The following is an 18,191-nucleotide window of genomic DNA, read 5'->3' on the forward strand; positions in this document are numbered from 1 at the left end:
CTTTCTGAAATCTCGGCGAATAAGAGGTTACGAGAGCGGAGTCCATTATGACGTAATAATGGCTTCACTCCTCCTCCAACCAGCTGTAATCACGCCGCACTTTGTTTATACAACAAGGTGGAAATTTTTCGGGATTGATGACAAATGGTGACTAACCTTAATGTTTGACCAATCACAACAGAGTGGGCGTGGTTATGATGAACAAGATTTAATCTTCAGAAAAAGATTTTTAAGTGGGCGGGGCTTAAGCTAATTTTCTAATGTAAATAATACAATTAAAACATTAAACAAAAGATGTTTTAAGGAATACAAATTAGATTGTTTGTGGTTAAGGTTTAGAGACAGTGTTACGCGTAAAGTTAGGGTTATGGGTGACAGGTTAGGGGTCGGGTGAAGGTCGCGGTTAGGGACTAGGGTTGGGGTACGATTAGGGTAATGGAGTCAAAGTCTAGGTTAGGGTTTAGGGTTGGGCTTGGCGTCGCGGCTGGGGTTAGGGTTATGTTAGGGTTAGCGGCACGAGTCAGGGTTAAAGTTAACACACATGTACTGACACACAAACTAACACACACATGCAGATACACACATAAAATACCCACACACACATAAATAGACATACAAAGACACAAAGGCACACGCAACCAAACATACACAAAGACACACGGACACAGACTGAAACATACACAAAGACACACAGACACAGACTGAAACATACACAAAGACACACGGACACAGACTGAAACATAAACAAAGACACACGGACACAGACTTAAACATAAACAAAGACACACGGACACAGACTGAAACATAAACAAAGACACACGGACACAGACTGAAACATACACAAAGACACACGGACACAGACTGAAACATACACAAAGACACACGGACACAGACTGAAACATACACAAAGACACACGGATACAGACTGAAACATACACAAAGACACACGGACAGAGACTGAAACATACACAAAGACACACGGACACAGACTGAAACATACACAAAGACACACGGACACAGACTGAAACATACACAAAGACACACGGATACAGACTGAAACATACACAAAGACACACAGACACAGACTGAAACATAAAACAAAGACACACGGACATAGACTGAAACATACACAAAGACACATGGACACAGACTGAAACATACACAAAGACACACGGACACAGACTGAAACATACACAAAGACACACGGATACAGACTGAAACATACACAAAGACACACAGACACAGACTGAAACATAAAACAAAGACACACGGACACAGACTGAAACAAACACAAAGACACACGGACACAGACTGAAACATACACAAAGACACACGGACACAGACTGAAACATAAACAAAGACACACGGACACAGACTTAAACATACACAAAGACACACTGACACAGACTGAAACATACACAAAGACACACGGACACAGACTGAAACATACACAAAGACACACGGACACAGACTGAAACATACACAAAGACACACGGACACATACTGAAACATACACAAAGACACACGGATACAGACTGAAACATACACAAAGACACACAGACACAGACTGAAACATACACAAAGACACACGGACACAGACTGAAACATACACAAAGACACACCGACCCCGACTGAAACATATACAAAGACACACGGATACAGACTGAAACATACACAAAGACACACGGACACAGACTGAAACATACATACTTTTGATGACATTCCTGCTGTTGTGTTTGATAAATAGAAAACCAAACATTGTGATACGTTGTGGGTCTTAAAGGTCAAAGTGTCGTTTTGCTTCAAATGCGAATGGCTGTGGACGGTGCACCGAAGGTTTAGAAAATGTAAAAGAAAAAAAAAGCCATCGTCAGGTTCATCAAAGGTCGTCCTGATTCAACGACATGATTTTGTGGTATCTTTGTGTAACCTTTTGAAAGTGGGTCATTATTAGGAAACTTGTCTGATCCGTCTGATCACCGAAGTGACTCAGATCACTTCTTCAGAAACACCACAGGATGCAAGTTACTGTCTTCTTTACGCAAGTCTTCTCAGCACCTTCTCAGCGAAAGTGTGATGAAAACCCCCTCGTCTATCGATTCTTGAGAAAGAAAGGAGAACGAGCGAAAAAGGTTTGTCAGGAAATGATCGTATGCAGTCGTGCAGCTGCAGGTTCACCACAGGCGTCACATGACGCGGATTTCCGTTGTGACACATTGGAGCTCAGAGCTCAGAGGCAGCAGCGGAGGCTTCAGCGCGAACATGACGGAGCTTCTGCAGAGCATCATGAGCGTCGGCGGCGTCCGGCGCCTGAGCAGCCAGGAGGACGAGGCCCCCGTGAAGAAGAGCTCGCTGTGGTACCGGCGCTCCCTGAGGGGGGGCAGCAGTGGGGGACTCGGATCAGACACCAAATCTCTGCCCAGACCCAGAAAGGTGATTTGATTGAATATATATTCGATTCTTAGATCATGTGATCACTTGTTGGCTCCTACTTATGCAACTTTTTAAATCCAACAAATCCTAATGTGTGTTTCTCCGGACGCAGACCAAACAATCCTGCAAACAGCTGGTGGACTACTGCGACCCACAACGGTACGACTTTAGGAACACACACACGACAACACACAACTTTCTAATCACATGTTTATTATAATTTATAGTTTTAAAATATTCCACTTTTGTCTCGTAAAGTCGTTTGAACTATTGTTTTGAAGTGATGATAGTTTAATAATATAAATGAAATAAAACGAGTTAATAAAGTACAATAAAAGTAACAGTACATTAAAGTGGGCAAATGCAAATTAAACAATACTTTGATTAAATTAAAAAAAGTGTAAATCTGATTATACTTTTCTATAACTATTGATTATTTCATAATAAAAACATCTGTTTTTGCTGAATAGTCTCAATCATTGCAGTGTCATTTTATTGTATAGTAAAAGATAATTAACGTTCTATAAATATTATTGTAATAATTATTATGATGGATATTTCGTTCGTGATATCAAAAAAATAAGTTACATTAAAAACTCAAGATATATTTATTTTATTGTTGCTAATAATGACAATCTAAGTGTGTTTTGTTATTTTATTGTGACTAATAGTGAATAGTTTAAGTGTGTTTTGATATTTAATTGTTGTTAATAATTAATAGTTTAAGTGTTTTTTGATATTTAATTGTTGTTAATAGTGAATAGTTTAAGTGTGTTTTCTTATTTAATTGTTGTAAATTGTGAATAATTTAAGTGTGTTTTCTTATTTAATTGTTGCAAATTGTGAATAATTTAAGTGTGTTTTGCCATTTTATTGTTGTCAACAATTACAATCTAAGTGTTTTTTGTTATTTTATTGTTGTTAATAATGACAATCTAAGTGTTTTTTTATTTAATGGTTGTTAATAATGAATAATTTAAGTGGGTTTTGATAGTTTGTTGGTGTGAATAAGGACAATCTAAGTGTGTTTTGTTATTTAATTGTTGTGAATTGTGAATAATTTAAGTGGGTTTTGATATTTAATTGTTATTAATTTTTAATAGTTTAAGTGTATTTTGATATTTTACTGTTTTTAACAATTAATAACTGTTTATTTTAACATCGTTCTTTCTTCTGCAGGACGACCGTCTCTCTGGAGAAAGAAGACAATGAAACGTTTGGGTTTGAGGTCCAGGTGGGTCACATGACACTTGAATCAGACACAATGGCGAAATGCTTGCGTGCAGCTCTTGCATCACCTTAATGTGTGTGTGTGTGTGTGTATGTGTGTGTGTGTGTGTGTGCGTGCAGACGTACGACGTGCAGCTGAGGCAATGCTCTGCGGTGGAGATTTGCACCTTCGTCCTGTCGGTGGAGGAGGAGAGCGCTGCAGAGAGTGCGGGCCTGGCTGCAGGTGAGTCTGCAGACTTCCCTAAAACAAACTGACGTCGGAGAACTTCTGCTTTCTATCGAAGTGGAAATACAACTTCCTCGTCGATAGACATGTTTGCACAAGCTGTGCGTCAGCGACGTGACGACACCTGTCAATCACCCTCAGGCGACGTCATCGTCAGCGTCAACGGGACGAGCATCGAGGGATGTTCGCATCAGGACGTCCTGAGTCTCATGAAGGAGTCCAGGAACACTTTGAAGTGAGCAGGAGTGCCGACCTCAGCAGAAACTATCAAGTTAGTAGATACTTGATCGTCTGCTCTTCTTCACCTGCAGGCTGGAGACCGTCTACGGCAGCGTGGTCAAGTGGATCGAGCTGAAGAAGAGGCTGAACACACTGAAGGTGCGTTCAAGGACCGTCAGATAAAACGTCACCAATCCTCACTTTGAGCAAATGTTTCCATAAAACACGAAAAAAAATTGTGATTTTCCTAAAGAAAGGTGTCAGTAAATGGTACTTGAACACCATCTTTGTGTGAGGTTTTCACTTATAAATGTACGAGAGGTTCTTTAGATATCAACCAAAGAAGTTCCACCTCTTCTAGCAAGAGGTTTTGTCCGCAACGACTTGTGAAAAAATGTTGCTCATGTGAGAGATTTTCCATTACAACACAAAAGTCACATGTGCATTAGAGGTTTACATGTTTGTGAGGAAAGGTTTTCACTTGAGGATGTATGAAGTTGTAAGGTTTTTCATATTTTGTTTAATTTGTTTTGTTGTTTGTAACAAGGTTGTTTTATGTACGTTGAGAGGTTTTCACTCACGATATACAGTACATGTTTCCCTAATGACTTTGTAAAAAAGTTTTTACTTGAATACATGAGAGGTTTTTACTTTTGTGCTAGACCAAGATTTAATGCTTGTCTAAGAGGTTTTTTATCTATGCACGTGCGAAAAAGTTTTTGAAAAACCTGTTTCGTGAGGTTTTCCGGTCACTACCAGAAGATTAAGTTTTGATTTAAGGGTGAAATGTTTTCAAATGTCCTTTGAGAGGTTTTCCCTTGTGCATTCTTTTTCTAGATTTCTGTGAAAAGAGTGTCTGTTGTTAGAGATTATCACTTGCATACATCTTGCAGGTTGGTTGCAAGAGTCTATTTGACACTTATTTTTGTGAGAGGTTTTCACATATAAATGTACGAGAGGTTCTTTAGATATCAACCAAAGAAGTTCCACCTCTCCTAGCAAGAGGTTTTGTCCGCAACGACTTGTGAAAAAATGTTGCTCACGTGAGAGATTTTCCATTACAACACAAAAGTCACATGTGCATTAGAGGTTTACATGTTTGTGAGGAAAGGTTTTCACTTGAGGATGTATGAAGTTGTAAGGTTTTTCATATTTTGTTTAATTTGTTTTGTTGTTTGTAACAAGGTTGTTTTATGTACGTTGAGAGGTTTTCACTCGCGATATACAGTACATGTTTCCCTAATGACTTTGTAAAAAAGTTTTTACTTGAATACATGAGAGGTTTTTACTTTTGTGCTAGACCAAGATTTAGTGTCTTGTCTAAGAGGTTTTTTATCTATGCACGTGCGAAAAAGTTTTTGAAAAACCTGTTTCGTGAGGTTTTCCGGTCACTACCAGAAGATTAAGTTTTGATTTAAGGGTGAAATGTTTTCAAATGTCCTTTGAGAGGTTTTCTCTTGTGCATTCTTTTTCTAGATTTCTGTAAAAAGAGTGTCTGTTGTTAGAGATTATCACTTGCATACATCTTGCAGGTTGGTTGCAAGAGTCTATTTGACACTTATTTTTGTGAGAGGTTATTTAGATATCAACCAAAGAAGTTCCACCTCTTCTAGCAAGAGGTTTTGTCCGCAAGGACTTGTGAAAAAATGTTGCTCACGTGAGAGATTTTCCATTACAACACAAAAGTCACATGTGCATTAGAGGTTTACATGTTTGTGAGGAAAGGTTTCCGCTTGAGGATGTATGAAGTTGTAAGGTTTTTCATATTTTGTTTAATTTGTTTTGTTGTTTGTAACAAGGTTGTTTTATGTACGTTGAGAGGTTTTCACTCGTGATATACAGTACATGTTTCCCTAATGACTTTGTAAAAAAGTTTTTACTTGAATACATGAGAGGTTTTTACTTTTGTGCTAGACCAAGATTTAGTGTCTTGTCTAAGAGGTTTTTTATCTATGCACGTGCGAAAAAGTTTTTGAAAAACCTGTTTCGTGAGGTTTTCCGGTCACTACCAGAAGATTAAGTTTTGATTTAAGGGTGAAATGTTTTCAAATGTCCTTTGAGAGGTTTTCCCTTGTGCATTCTTTTTCTAGATTTCTGTGAAAAGAGTGTCTGTTGTTAGAGATTATCACTTGCATACATCTTGCAGGTTGGTTGCAAGAGTCTATTTGACACTTATTTTTGTGAGAGGTTTTCACATATAAATGTACGAGAGGTTCTTTAGATATCAACCAAAGAAGTTCCACCTCTCCTAGCAAGAGGTTTTGTCCGCAACGACTTGTGAAAAAATGTTGCTCACGTGAGAGATTTTCCATTACAACACAAAAGTCACATGTGCATTAGAGGTTTACATGATTGTGAGGAAAGGTTTTCACTTGAGGATGTACGAAGTTGTAAGGTTTTTCACATTTTTTTATTTGATTTGTTTTATTGTTTGGAACATGGTTGTTCTATGTACATTGAGAGGTTTTCACTCGTGGTATACAGTACATTTTTCCCTATTGACTTTGAAAAGGCTTTACATGAATATATGAGAGGTTTTTACTTTTGTGCCGCACCAAGTTTTTGTTCAAATATTTTCTTGTCTAAGAGGTGTTTTTGAGGTTTTCCGGTCACTACCACAAGATCAAGTTTTGATTTAAGGGGGAAATGTTTTCAGACGCTTTTGAGAGGTTTTTCCCTTGTGCATTCTTTTTCTAGATTTCTGTGAAATGAGCGTCTGTTGTTAGAGATTATCTCTTGCATACATCTTGCAGGTTGGTTGCAAGAGTCTGACACTATTTGACACTTATTTTTGTGAGAGGTTTTCACATATGAATGCGTGAGAGGTTCTTTACATAGTGGATAAAGAAGTTCCACTTCTCAGATATCAAGATGTTGACTTGTTTCAGAGGTTGAGGTTTTGTGCTGAATGTGTTTTACCTGCGTGTGTGAAATATTTACACTTTTGAAGATTGAAAAGATTGTCCTTCAGAAAACACGAGAGGTTATCACATGTGAATTAGATGTTGTCATGTTAGTTATAGTTTTCACTTTCACACAATCTTTTTTTTTTAATTCCTCTATATTTTTTTCTTTGAATATATGTGCAAACATTTTTGGTGGTTTTCTGTGTATAGTGAGAGGTTTTTTACTTTTGCCAAACATGCCTTCTTAATGAAATTAGAAAGATTTTACATCATACATTTTTTTTTTTTACTAAAATTTGGATCGGTTCTTACTCTTATACATCTCTTATTTGTGTGTAAAAGGTATTTTATCCATGCAAGAGGTTTTCACATGTGTGCAGCAGTATTTAAAATCCGTTTTGTGAGGTTTTGTGTGTCCTAAAATACAAGATGAAAATCAAATATTTACAAATGTCTTTGAGAGGTTTTTTCCTTCTAGTTCAGAGGTTAAAGGTTGTCATTTCGAAACATCATTCACAATACTTGTATCACCATACCGGGGACAACAATACGATATATTGTGATACTGAAGTAGCAAGGATATAGTTGTAGTATCGTCGAGTACTTGACTCTGGTGTTGCAGTATTTACAGACCACATGACTCTTGAGGAAGTCGTGACTTTTTTCAAATGTTTTCAACCAAAATATGTCCAAACATCAGCTTTTAAAAGCTGCTGGAGTCGACTGTATCCTCTCGTCCTCAGTCATTGACGGGATCACACAGGATTTCATTGTTTCTTTAGCTGAGGAGGACGTAATGATTGCTGCCATAAAGTTGACTGTATCCTCTCGTCCTCAGTCCTTAAGCTGTGGAGAAAGTAAAAACGGCTGCCATCTAGTGGCAGGAGGCGTAATTACAACACAAATATGAACAACGATGTAAAAACTTTGTTTAAAATATCTTCTCACACCCCTCCTCCTCCTCCATGTTCCTCACAGCAATCTCTCAGCGAGAAACTCCTGGAGCTTCACTCGCTGAACTCGCGAGAGAGTCGACTCACACGAGGTACGAAGCGGTTTCACAGCCGTCGCGCACACTTCCTTTCTCACGCCTAGATGAAGCGAGAACCTGAGCTTCCTCTGCTGCTGTTTCCAGGCGACGCCGGCCTCCAGCGGAGCCTCCACGCCCCAGAAGACCAACGGCGCGTCGGGCGCCGCTTGTCCAGCTGCAGCAGCTACAGGAGCTCCATGAGCGCCACCAGCGAGGACAGCGACCTCCCCGGGATCTTCGAGGACCTCCGGTCACCCTTCAGCGCCGCCGCCTCGGACGACGGCTGCTTCTTCTCCAGAGACTTCCACGTTCCTCACCGAAGCCTGAGCCACTCCAGCGGCTCCAGCTGCAGCTCGCTGTCCCCGACCGCCGACGAGGTCCGGGTCTCGTCTCTGTTCGGGACCCTGCCCAGGAAGGGACGGAGGGTCAGCATGAGGAAGAACATCCTCAAGTTCCTGCCAGGACTCCAGAGATCCGTGGAAGAAGAATAGTTTCGTTTGTGGCTCATGAACTATGTTCACTCACGACTTCACCTGCTCAGCAAATAGAAGTATATTCGAGTGTACTATGAGTATATTTCTATTATACTAAAGTTGATGTAGAATACTTGATGTTTATTTTTTAAATGCCTTAGAAAAAACAAGTATATTCAAGTGTACTATGAATATACTTCTTTTATACTAGAGTTGATGTAGAATACTTGATGTTTATTTTTGAAATACCTTAGCAAAATCAAGTATATTCAAGTGTACTAATAATAAACTTATTTTATACTAAATTTGATGTAGTATACTTGACTTTTACTTTTCACATCCCTTAGCAAAACAAGTATTTTCAAGTGTACTATGAGTATACTTCTATTATACTAAAGTTGTTGTAGAGTACTTAAAGTTTACGTTTGGCATTCCTTACTAAATATAAGTATATCAAGTGTACTACAAGTATACCTATTTTACACTTAAATTGAAGTAGAATACTTGATGTTTATTTTTGAAATACCTTATTAAAAACCAGTCTATTCAAGGGTACTAAGAATACACTTCTTTTATACTTAAGTTGATATAGTATACTTGAATTTTACCTTCGACATCCCTTGGTATGTAGTTAAGTATATTCAAGTGTACTACAATGTACCATTTTTATACTATAATTGAAGTAGTATACTTGAAGATTACTTTTAGCCTCCCTAAGTAAATGGAAGTATTTTCAAGTGTACTACAAGTATACCTATTTTATACTTAAATTGAAGTAGAATACGTGAAGATTACTTTTAGTCTCCCTTATTAAATGGAAGTATATTCAAGTGTACTACAAGTATACTTATTTTATACTAAAATGTAAGGGGAATACTTGACGTTTTCCTTTTAAATACCTTGAAGTTGAAGTTTACTTTAAAAATCCATTAGCAAAAAGCATTTTTTTCAACAGTAGTACGAGTAATACGTACTAGAAGTATAGACCTAGTACTAGTGATTGTATAGAGAATCACGTACTGCAAACTGAACTATAAACTCTGAAAGTATATCTCGTACACTTGTAGAATAGAAATACGTTTACTTGAAAGTATTCTTATATAAACTTAAAATGTTCCAATTTAGTCTGAAGAAGTATCAAATGAGTATACTTTTAGTACACTACACGAACATATATCTTAGTAATACTCACTGTACATATACATATACTTAAGTAAACTTGATAAAATGAACCACAAGTGTACTATTTGTAGCCAGTGGAGAATAATGTGACTGACTACTACAATAATATTCTAGAGCAGCTTCAATGACGGTAGAAGATGAAATACATGTGTTTGATCGAAACAGGATGTGGCAGAAAAACCGAAGCGTTGTTAAGTTTCCACGACAATTTTTTTCAGTATCATTTCCTGTAGTTTTCATGAGAGAATCTGTTGTTGACTGTGAGCACCTGTCAATCATCGTCCATCATCTGAACTGTCGAACTTTTAGTTTTTCAACCTCAAGACTTTCTTCATGGTCAGGATTTCTTCTGCGCTGTCACTCACACCTGAGCTCTCGTTTTTTAAATCATTATGTTACCATGTTCAATAAACAAAGATATTTTTGATTTGCTATGAGAAACGAATACTTCATTAAAAACGTCATCATACGTCATTCAACGAATAAAAACAATGGTCAGCGTGTGCGAATAATACATCCTAATCTTTGTTTTAATAACCAGCAACTTCAGAATATTTACACCGCAGTGTTGTTCATTTAGAGCATAAACTGCATCACACCATGATTTCTTTTTCCATTTTCTACTTCTTCACTTTTACAAACTCTTTCCATTTAAAAATGTAGTTTCCTTTCGGATTTTTGACACCTCAGAAAAAACCCTTGTTAAACATTTCTTTGCGTCTAAATGGTCCGATGCGATCTGAACTTTGGTAACGCTACTTTTTAACTCATTTTCGAGTGATGTAAAGTACATGTTTGGAGGACATTCTTTAGCAAATTCTTTTGTAGTTTTTTTTGTATCTGTTTTGAGAAATGTTATTGTTTGAGATGTAATGACTTTTACTTAATTAAGTTAACATTTCTGTTCACATGGTCGGGTGGTAATTTTTCAACTTTTCTATTGACAAAAATGTGTTTTCTTTTCCCTTAATCACCTTTGCAAAATTACACTTTTAAAGAACCTACTTTTTGGGAGGCATCTTTTCAAACTTTTCAATGGAATTTTTTTTGGATTTTTCCTCGTTTTAAAGAATTCTGAAAATATCCATTGCAAAATTTTGTTAATGTCTTTGTGTTCACATGGTCCGCCATGACATGAACTTTGGTTTTACAACATCTTTTCTCCATTTTTTAGAGATAGTCATTTTTGGGGCATTTTTCAACTTTTTTATTGACAAAAATGTGTTGTTTTTTTCCTGTAATCACCTTTGCAAAATGACGTCAAACATTAGTTAACATGTCTTTGTGTTCACATGGTCCGCCATGACATGAACTTTGGTTTTGCAGCATCATTTTTTCTCCATTTTTGGAGATGGTCATTTTTGGGGCATTTTTCAATGTTCGTTTTTCCCGTAATCACCTTTGCAAAATTCCTTTAACTTGTGTTTATGTGGCCAGCCGGGACCTCAATTTGGGTTTTTTGGTATTTATTTACATTTTTAAAAACCTTACCTTTGGGGCATATTTTTTATTTTTTGGGGGAGTTTTGCGACTTGAGAAAAATCGATGAACCTTCCCAGCCTGTCACAACAAGAGGGCCAACTCACTGAGTCTGGTTCTACTTGAGGTTTCTGCCTAAAGGAAGTTTTTTTTCTCTACTGTCGATCTTTATGATTCACTGGGACCTGTTTTTTTCCTATCATGGTTTTATTTCAAGTTCAAAGTGTTTTGGGATAACTTTGCTAATCCAACTAACTAACTAACTAACTAACCACAGAACCTGTAGTTAATCTGTTTGTATTGAACCTGTGAGCGGTCGAACCAGAACCTCCTGGAGCTCCATGTTAAATAAAAGAACATTTTCTGCTCGTGTTGAACTGTTAAGGTCGAGAGAGTAGTTTTCATTTGGAAAAGGAACTGGTCGATCAATCCGTGTAACCTGCAGGAGAATGTTAATCCAGACTAATGAGGCGCTCAGATCACCCCCAAGAGATTAAAAGAACCAGCACAATGTGCAGCGGCGCCGAGCTCACAAAGAACTTTTGTTTGTCCAACAACAAAACCTCTGTTGCTCGGCGGCACTCGGAGGGCAGAGCTCCGGCATGGACGTCCAGTGAGAGACATGGAGGGGAACCCGGTTCTCCCCGAGGCCGTCGGGCTCACCGAGGAAGTCCAGGCCAACCAGGTCCTGGAGATCATCGGCGGCGTCGCTCTGGCCAAGAGCGAGTTCAAGGAGTCGTGGTCGGCGGCGGAGGGCGACGACTCGGTCTTCTACAGCGATGAGGATCCGGACCGCTCGGCCTCAGGCGGGTCGTCGGAGTCAGGCGAGAGGAGACTCGCCGACAGTGAGGTGGATCCACTTGACTCCAGTGGAGAGACCTCCGAGGTCCAGGCTGGAGATCCTGATCCAGATCCAGCAGGCGACGAGTCCAACCGTCCGGACTCAACGACACCGCCTGAAGAACCACCAGGAGGTGAGAAGAGTTTTTGAGAGTTGATGTTGTATAAACAAGTCTTTTTACTCTCAGAACCAAAGGAGGAGACGTGCACCGGACCGGACCCGAGTCTCAACCAGAACCCTCCGGATGAAATCAAAAGCTCCCCCGGTGAGAATGTTGGTGAAACTCAATACAAGAAAAATCCTTCAACATCCAAGCTTTTTAACTCACAGTGTATTTCTGAGACAACTTTTCAATTTTTGCTTCTGGATGGAGAGGTTTTCTCTGTGTAAGGTGGTCAAGACAAGTCAAGGATTGTTTTTTCTCTTTGCAAATTTTCTACATATTTTCACTTGTATCATTTTTTATATGTTCAGTATACATGAGACATTGTTTTCCCTGAATTTTTAAGCATCAGAAAATCCCATTTTTAAATTTCTATAACATTTACTTGGTTCCCTGGGACATTACCTTTGGTTTTTCCCCTCCATTTGAATGAATTTGAGAGGTTTTCTTTGTGTAAAGTGGTCAACACAAGTGAAAGCTTGTGTTTTCTTTGAGGTTCTTTTGCTCTTTACGAATGTGAAAGACATTTTCTGAAAGGTTTTTACTTCATCAGTTTTTATATGTGTAGCATATATGAGAAAATATTTTTCCTGGATTTTTGAGTAATCAGAAAATACAATTTTCAAAATTTTGTTAACGTTCATTTGTGTTCATCTGGTCCGCCGGGACATTACCTTTGGTTTTGGAACATTTTGAGAGGTTTTCTCTGTGTAAAGTGGTCAACACAAGGGAAGCTTGTGTTTTTCTTGCCTTTGGAGATTTTTGGTTATCTTGACAAATGTGCAAACAATTTTGTACACATTTTCTTAGAGATATTTACTTATATATGTTGTAAAATGTCCATATTCACAAATTGAGAGGTTATCACTTACAGTCCTGATAGGTTTTGTAGATTGTTTCTCTGGGAGGTATTAACTTGTGCTCAAAATATTTGAGGTTTTTGCTCATGTAAGCCAGAGGTTTAACCAGTTGTGTGACTCATTTTTTTTTATCCAAATCTGCTTTAAGAGGTTTTCCCCCTTGCACAAATTAGAGGTTTTAACAAAATGTTTATCAGCTTACCGTGCTATATGTTACACAATAACCTTGTTAAAAACGGTTCCTTTTAAACTTTAGAGCCCAAAGAGGAGACGTGTACAGGACTGAGTGTGGATTTAAACCAGATCCCTCCGGCTGAAAATAAAACCTCTCCTGGTGAGATTGATATTACACTTCATCCACTAATCCGACCGACTCCCCCTCGCTTTCTGTGTAGCTTATTTTCATTAAATCAGGAGTATTTTTCAGATCTGTGAGACGTATTGTTTTGAGAGGTTTTCACTTTGAAGTTTTAACAAGTGTGTTTAAGGTCATTACGCTTTCATGTACAGTATGAGCGAAATATTTTGGAGAATATTTCTAAAGATATGATATTTTGCTTTTTTGTTTAATCTTTTTCTAATGACTGTTTCACTTTCAGACCCTAAAGAAGAGACATTTTCAGTTCCGGCCGCGGATTCAAACAAGAACCCTCCAGCTGACAATGAAATCTTGTCTGGTGAGAATGTTGTTTTCAGCTGTGAGGTTTTTACTTCAGCAAGCTTGACTTGTTTGTGAGAGGTTTTCTCTGTGTTCTACGAAAGGAGTTCACTTATGCTTTACATGTTTTTCTAATTCATTTTGGTTTTGCTCATGTAAGTTAAAGGTTTTAGCATGTGTGTGATGGGGTATTTCAAATCTGGTTTGAGAGGTTTTCACCCACCTAAATTAAAGGTTTGAGCAGTTTTAGTGGTTGAGATGTCTTTGACTGGTTAATGGGAGGTTTTCTCTGTGTTCTATAAAAAGGTTTTCACAAATGCTCAACATGTATTTCAATGAATTCTGAAAGGTTTTTGCTCATTCAAATCAACGGTTTTAACATGTATTTCAAACCTAGTTTGAGAGGTTTTCACCCCAAGGGTTTTAACGGTGAAGGAGATTCAAAAGTCTTTAGCGATGTTTACCCTTATTTTTACATTATAACATTGTTTAGTTTGGTTTTTCATTTCAGAGCCTGAGGAGGAGACGTGTACAGAACTGGACGTGGATTCAAACCAGAACCTTCCGGCTGAAAATAAAACCTTATCTGGTGAGATTGTCTGTAAAACACAACACTAAAAGAAGGAAGAAGATTTCCACATCCCAGCTATTCCACTCTTTCTTTCATGTTGCAATTTTTTTCAGGTTTCATTTTTTCCTTTGAGGAGTTACTTGGAGGTTTTCTTTGTGTTCTATAAAAAGTTTTCACTCAACAGGGTTTTAAAAAAATAAATAATTTGGAGAGGTTTTTGCTCATTTAAATCAACGGTTTTTAACATGCGTTTCGATTCTGGTTTTAGAGGTTTTCACTGTGTAGACTGTTCAGACGTCTTTGGAGAGGTTTACTCTGTTGTATGTTGTAATTAACAACAGTTTTTCATTTCAGAGCCAGAAGAGGAGACGTGTACAGTAGGAGACGTGGATCCAAACCAGAACCTTCCGGCTGAAAATAAAACCTCTCCTGGTGAGATTGTTGGTAAAAGACAGCACTCGAAAAAAAAATTAGGAGAGCAATTTCCACATCCCAGCTACTCCTCACTTCCTGTCATGTTGTACTTTTATACATAAGTTTTAGCATAGGTTTTTTTTAGAGGTTTTTACTTGTATAGATGAGTGGTTTTGGCTGTTTTTTTTAGAGGTTTTCTCGCTGTGCTATGAACATTTTTCATTTATGAATTACCAATGTATTAAAAAATGTTTTTGCACATGTAAGTGCAAGGTTTTAACATCCATTTCCAATCCAGTTTGAGAGGTTTTCACCCAAATAAAGCAGATGTTTTAACTGTGTAGGAGGTTTAGATGTCTTTGGAGAAGTTTACTGTGTTATATATTATAACATTGTTTAAAAAATGTTTTTCATTTCAGAGCCTGAGGAGCAGACGTGTACAGAAGTGGACGTTGATCCGAACCAGAACCTTCCGGCTGAAAATAAAACCTCTCCTGGTGAGATTGTTGGTAAAAGACGGCAATTTCTACATCCCAGCTACTCCTCGCTTCCTTTCATGTTGTACTTTTATACATAAGTTTTAGCATAAGGTTTTTTTTTAGAGGTTTTTAATTGTATAGATGAACGATCGACTGTTTTTTGAGAGGTTTTCTCCCTGTGCTATGAACTTTTTTCATTTATAAATTTCCAATGAATTTAAAAATGTTTTTGCACTTGTTAGTGTAAGGTTTTAACATACATTTCCAATCCAGTTTGAGAGGTTTTCACCCAAATAAAGCAGAGGTTTTAACTGTGTAGGAGGTTCAGATTTCTTTGGAGAAGTTTACTGTGTTATATATTTAAACATTGTTTAAAAAATGTTTTTCATTTCAGAGCCAGAAGAGGAGCCGTGTACAGAAGTGGACATGGATCTGAACCAGAACCTTCCGGCTGAAAATAAAACCTCTCCTGGTGAGATTGTTGTTAAAAGACGGCACTCGAAAAAAACTAAGGAAAGCAATTTCCACATCCCAGCTACTCCTCGCTTCCTTTCATGTTGTACTTTTATACATAAGTTTTAGCATAAGTCTTTTTTTTAGAGGCTTTTACTTGTTTAGATGAACAATTGACTGTTTTTGAGAGGTTTTCTCCCTGTGCTATAAACACTTTTCATTTATGAATTTCCAATCAATTTTAAAATGTTTTTGCACATGTTAGTGTAAGGTTTTTTAACAAACATTTCCAATCCAGTTTGAGAGGTTTTCACCCAAATAGAACATAGGTTATAACTGGTTAGGAGGTTCAGATTTATTTGGAGAAGTTTACTGTGTTATATATTTTAACATTGTTAAAAAAAGGTTTTTCATTTCAGAGCCAGAGGAGCAGACGTGTACAGAAGTGGACGTGGATCCGAACCAGAACCCTTCGACTGAAATGAAAACCTCTCCTGGTGAGATAGTCGGTAAAAGACAGCACTAAAAAAAAATTAAACTAATTTCCACATCCCAGCTGCACTCCTGGATTAGATTTTTTTCTTTTAGGTTTTTCCCTTGCATAGGTCAGCGATCTTGACTAGTTTGTAGTTTCTTTGTACTACTAAAAGATTTCACTTATGCTCAACATGTTTTTGTCACTGAATTTGGAGAGTTATCGCAAGTGTGGGTCAGAGGTTATAATATGTTTGAAAAACACAAAACTCCTTTGGGGGAAGGGGGGGTTACCCCGTTATATGTCAAAACATATAACATTTACTTTCAGAACCTGAAGAGGAGACGTGTACAGAACCGGACATCAATCCAAACGAGAACCCTGTGGCTGAAAATAAAACCTCTTCTGGTGAGAATTTTGTTCCAAAATACTTTGTTGTTTTATTTGCCTTGAGGTTTTCACTTTCAGTGATCTTAACCCATCTATGAGAGGTTTTTACTTCTCATCAACAATTTCCCTCCCAATAATATATAATATAATAATAATCATATATGAAGGAAATATTTGGGAGAGGTTTTCTCCTATTACAGAATGAAGTTTTTCAGAGGTTGTTTGTAAAGTTACTCAAGTCTCGACTGAGGCAACAAAATATATTGAGAAGGAAACTGTTTTACTTTCAGAGCCTGAAGAGGAGGCGTGTCCAGAACCGGACACCGATCCAAACCAGAACCTTCTGGCTGAAAATAAAACCTCTTCTGGTGAGAATATCCTTCCAAAATACTTTTTACTTTTTTTTGGAGGTTTTCTCTTGCATACATCAGTGATCTTAACCCATCTGTTAGAGGTTTTCACTTCTGCTCAACAATTTCCCCCCAATAATGAATCATATATGAAGGAAATATTTGGGAGAGGTTTTCTCCTATTACACAATTAAGTTTTTCAGAGGTTGTTTGTAAAGTTACTCAAGTCTGGATTGAGGCAACGAAATATAATTTATGTTTAAACAACCGTTTTAATCTCAGAGTCTAAAGAAGAGACGGATACCGGACCGCCCCTGAATCCAAACCAGACCCCTTCGGCTAAAAAGAAAACCTCTCCCAGCGGGAAGGCCGGCAAGACTCGGCCCTCGAAGAAGGAAAGCGACTTCCACATCCCGGTGGTCGCCCTCCGAGACCCGAGTCCCGGCTACTCCACGCTCCCCCTCACCAAGAGGTGCTCCCGGGGGTCCGAGGCGTCCTTCGACCACCTCAGCACCTCCAAGTACAGCACCGTGTCCTACCGCAAGATCCGCCGCGGGAACACCCGGCAGAAGATCGAAGAGTTCGAGTTCATGATCATGAAACTGTAGTTTGTGGTTCGAGGTGCGATCACACCAATGATGCCAGTAAAGCAGCTTAAGATAATCTCAGAAGCCACGGAATTTTTTCAACACTCATGAGCCGATGACTGTCGTTAGATCCAGTGACTTTTCTTTAACCGACACCTTCTAGGATTTGTTGTCAATCATGATTTTCGTTTTTTTTTATTCAAAATATGATGAAATAAATAACAATAAATGTTCTAGAGTTTACAGATCTATGATGAATTAAATGATTTTGTTCAATTGAGTCGTGGTGCTTTGTTGACTTATATTTGATGATAAAAAATTAAGAAAAACAAAAGCTTTCTCACTAGATGAGCAGTATTTTGGTAATATGAATATAATATATATGTAAATAAATAGATTAAAAATCTCTCACTTTCATCTCTGACAATATCATCACCAAACAAACGCAAATACACAGGTTTTACGAACTAGATGCAGGCAACCCTGTAAAATATTAGGTGTATTTCTGTAGCCTACACGTTAATTACATTTATTATAAGCAGATATTCAACTAAATAACCTGTAAAAAATACCGCATTTACAGACATATTAAGTGAAAATCGCTAACATTAGCATTAGCATTAGCATGACAAACAAGCCAGCTAGGCATTATTAACGCTATACATTACGGCGTAATATTAGTACATCTTAAATAAATGTTTAATGGTCAAGTTGTTTTATCAAGAAACATCGACATATATATAACACCGTAATATATAGCGTTAATAATACC

At 37.8% G+C, this 18,191-nt stretch overlaps 2 protein-coding genes across 2 annotated transcripts; both read left to right on the forward strand.

Annotated features, from left to right (window-relative positions):
• The first annotated feature begins 2,232 nt into the window (after positions 1 to 2,232).
• Positions 2,233 to 10,155, forward strand: cytip (cytohesin 1 interacting protein). The gene is made up of 8 exons (XM_087804526.1): positions 2,233 to 2,433; positions 2,546 to 2,592; positions 3,613 to 3,667; positions 3,784 to 3,886; positions 4,031 to 4,124; positions 4,201 to 4,267; positions 7,993 to 8,059; positions 8,150 to 10,155. Exons 1-8 carry the CDS (start codon positions 2,263 to 2,265, stop codon positions 8,533 to 8,535), a joined length of 990 nt encoding a protein of 329 aa, XP_087660652.1. The 5' UTR covers positions 2,233 to 2,262; the 3' UTR covers positions 8,536 to 10,155.
• Positions 10,156 to 11,800: 1,645 nt separating this feature from the next.
• LOC148068364 (uncharacterized) lies at positions 11,801 to 17,565 on the forward strand. Its single transcript, XM_087804520.1, has 10 exons — positions 11,801 to 12,152; positions 12,207 to 12,284; positions 13,299 to 13,376; positions 13,642 to 13,719; positions 14,212 to 14,289; positions 14,626 to 14,703; positions 16,037 to 16,114; positions 16,423 to 16,500; positions 16,773 to 16,850; positions 17,115 to 17,565. The coding sequence occupies exons 1-10, from the start codon at positions 11,801 to 11,803 to the stop codon at positions 17,438 to 17,440; spliced, it is 1,302 nt and encodes a 433-aa protein (XP_087660646.1). The 3' UTR covers positions 17,441 to 17,565.
• The last annotated feature ends 626 nt before the right edge of the window (positions 17,566 to 18,191 follow it).

Source organism: Callionymus lyra, chromosome 12 (assembly GCF_982586985.1).
Source record: "Callionymus lyra chromosome 12, fCalLyr1.hap1.1, whole genome shotgun sequence".
NCBI lineage: Eukaryota > Metazoa > Chordata > Actinopteri > Syngnathiformes > Callionymidae > Callionymus > Callionymus lyra.

Bases quoted from the DNA above. Each gene is read 5' to 3' on its own strand.
- cytip (XM_087804526.1), top strand. From the start codon at position 2,263: ATGACGGAGCTTCTGCAGAGCATCATGAGCGTCGGCGGCGTCCGGCGC. The intron at 3,887-4,030 runs GTGAGTCTGCAG...AATCACCCTCAG, and splicing joins GAGTGCGGGCCTGGCTGCAG to GCGACGTCATCGTCAGCGTC. The intron at 4,268-7,992 runs GTGCGTTCAAGG...TGTTCCTCACAG, and splicing joins AGAGGCTGAACACACTGAAG to CAATCTCTCAGCGAGAAACT.
- LOC148068364 (XM_087804520.1), top strand. From the start codon at position 11,801: ATGGAGGGGAACCCGGTTCTCCCCGAGGCCGTCGGGCTCACCGAGGAA. The intron at 14,290-14,625 runs GTGAGATTGTCT...TTTTCATTTCAG, and splicing joins TGAAAATAAAACCTTATCTG to AGCCAGAAGAGGAGACGTGT. The intron at 16,115-16,422 runs GTGAGATAGTCG...ATTTACTTTCAG, and splicing joins TGAAATGAAAACCTCTCCTG to AACCTGAAGAGGAGACGTGT.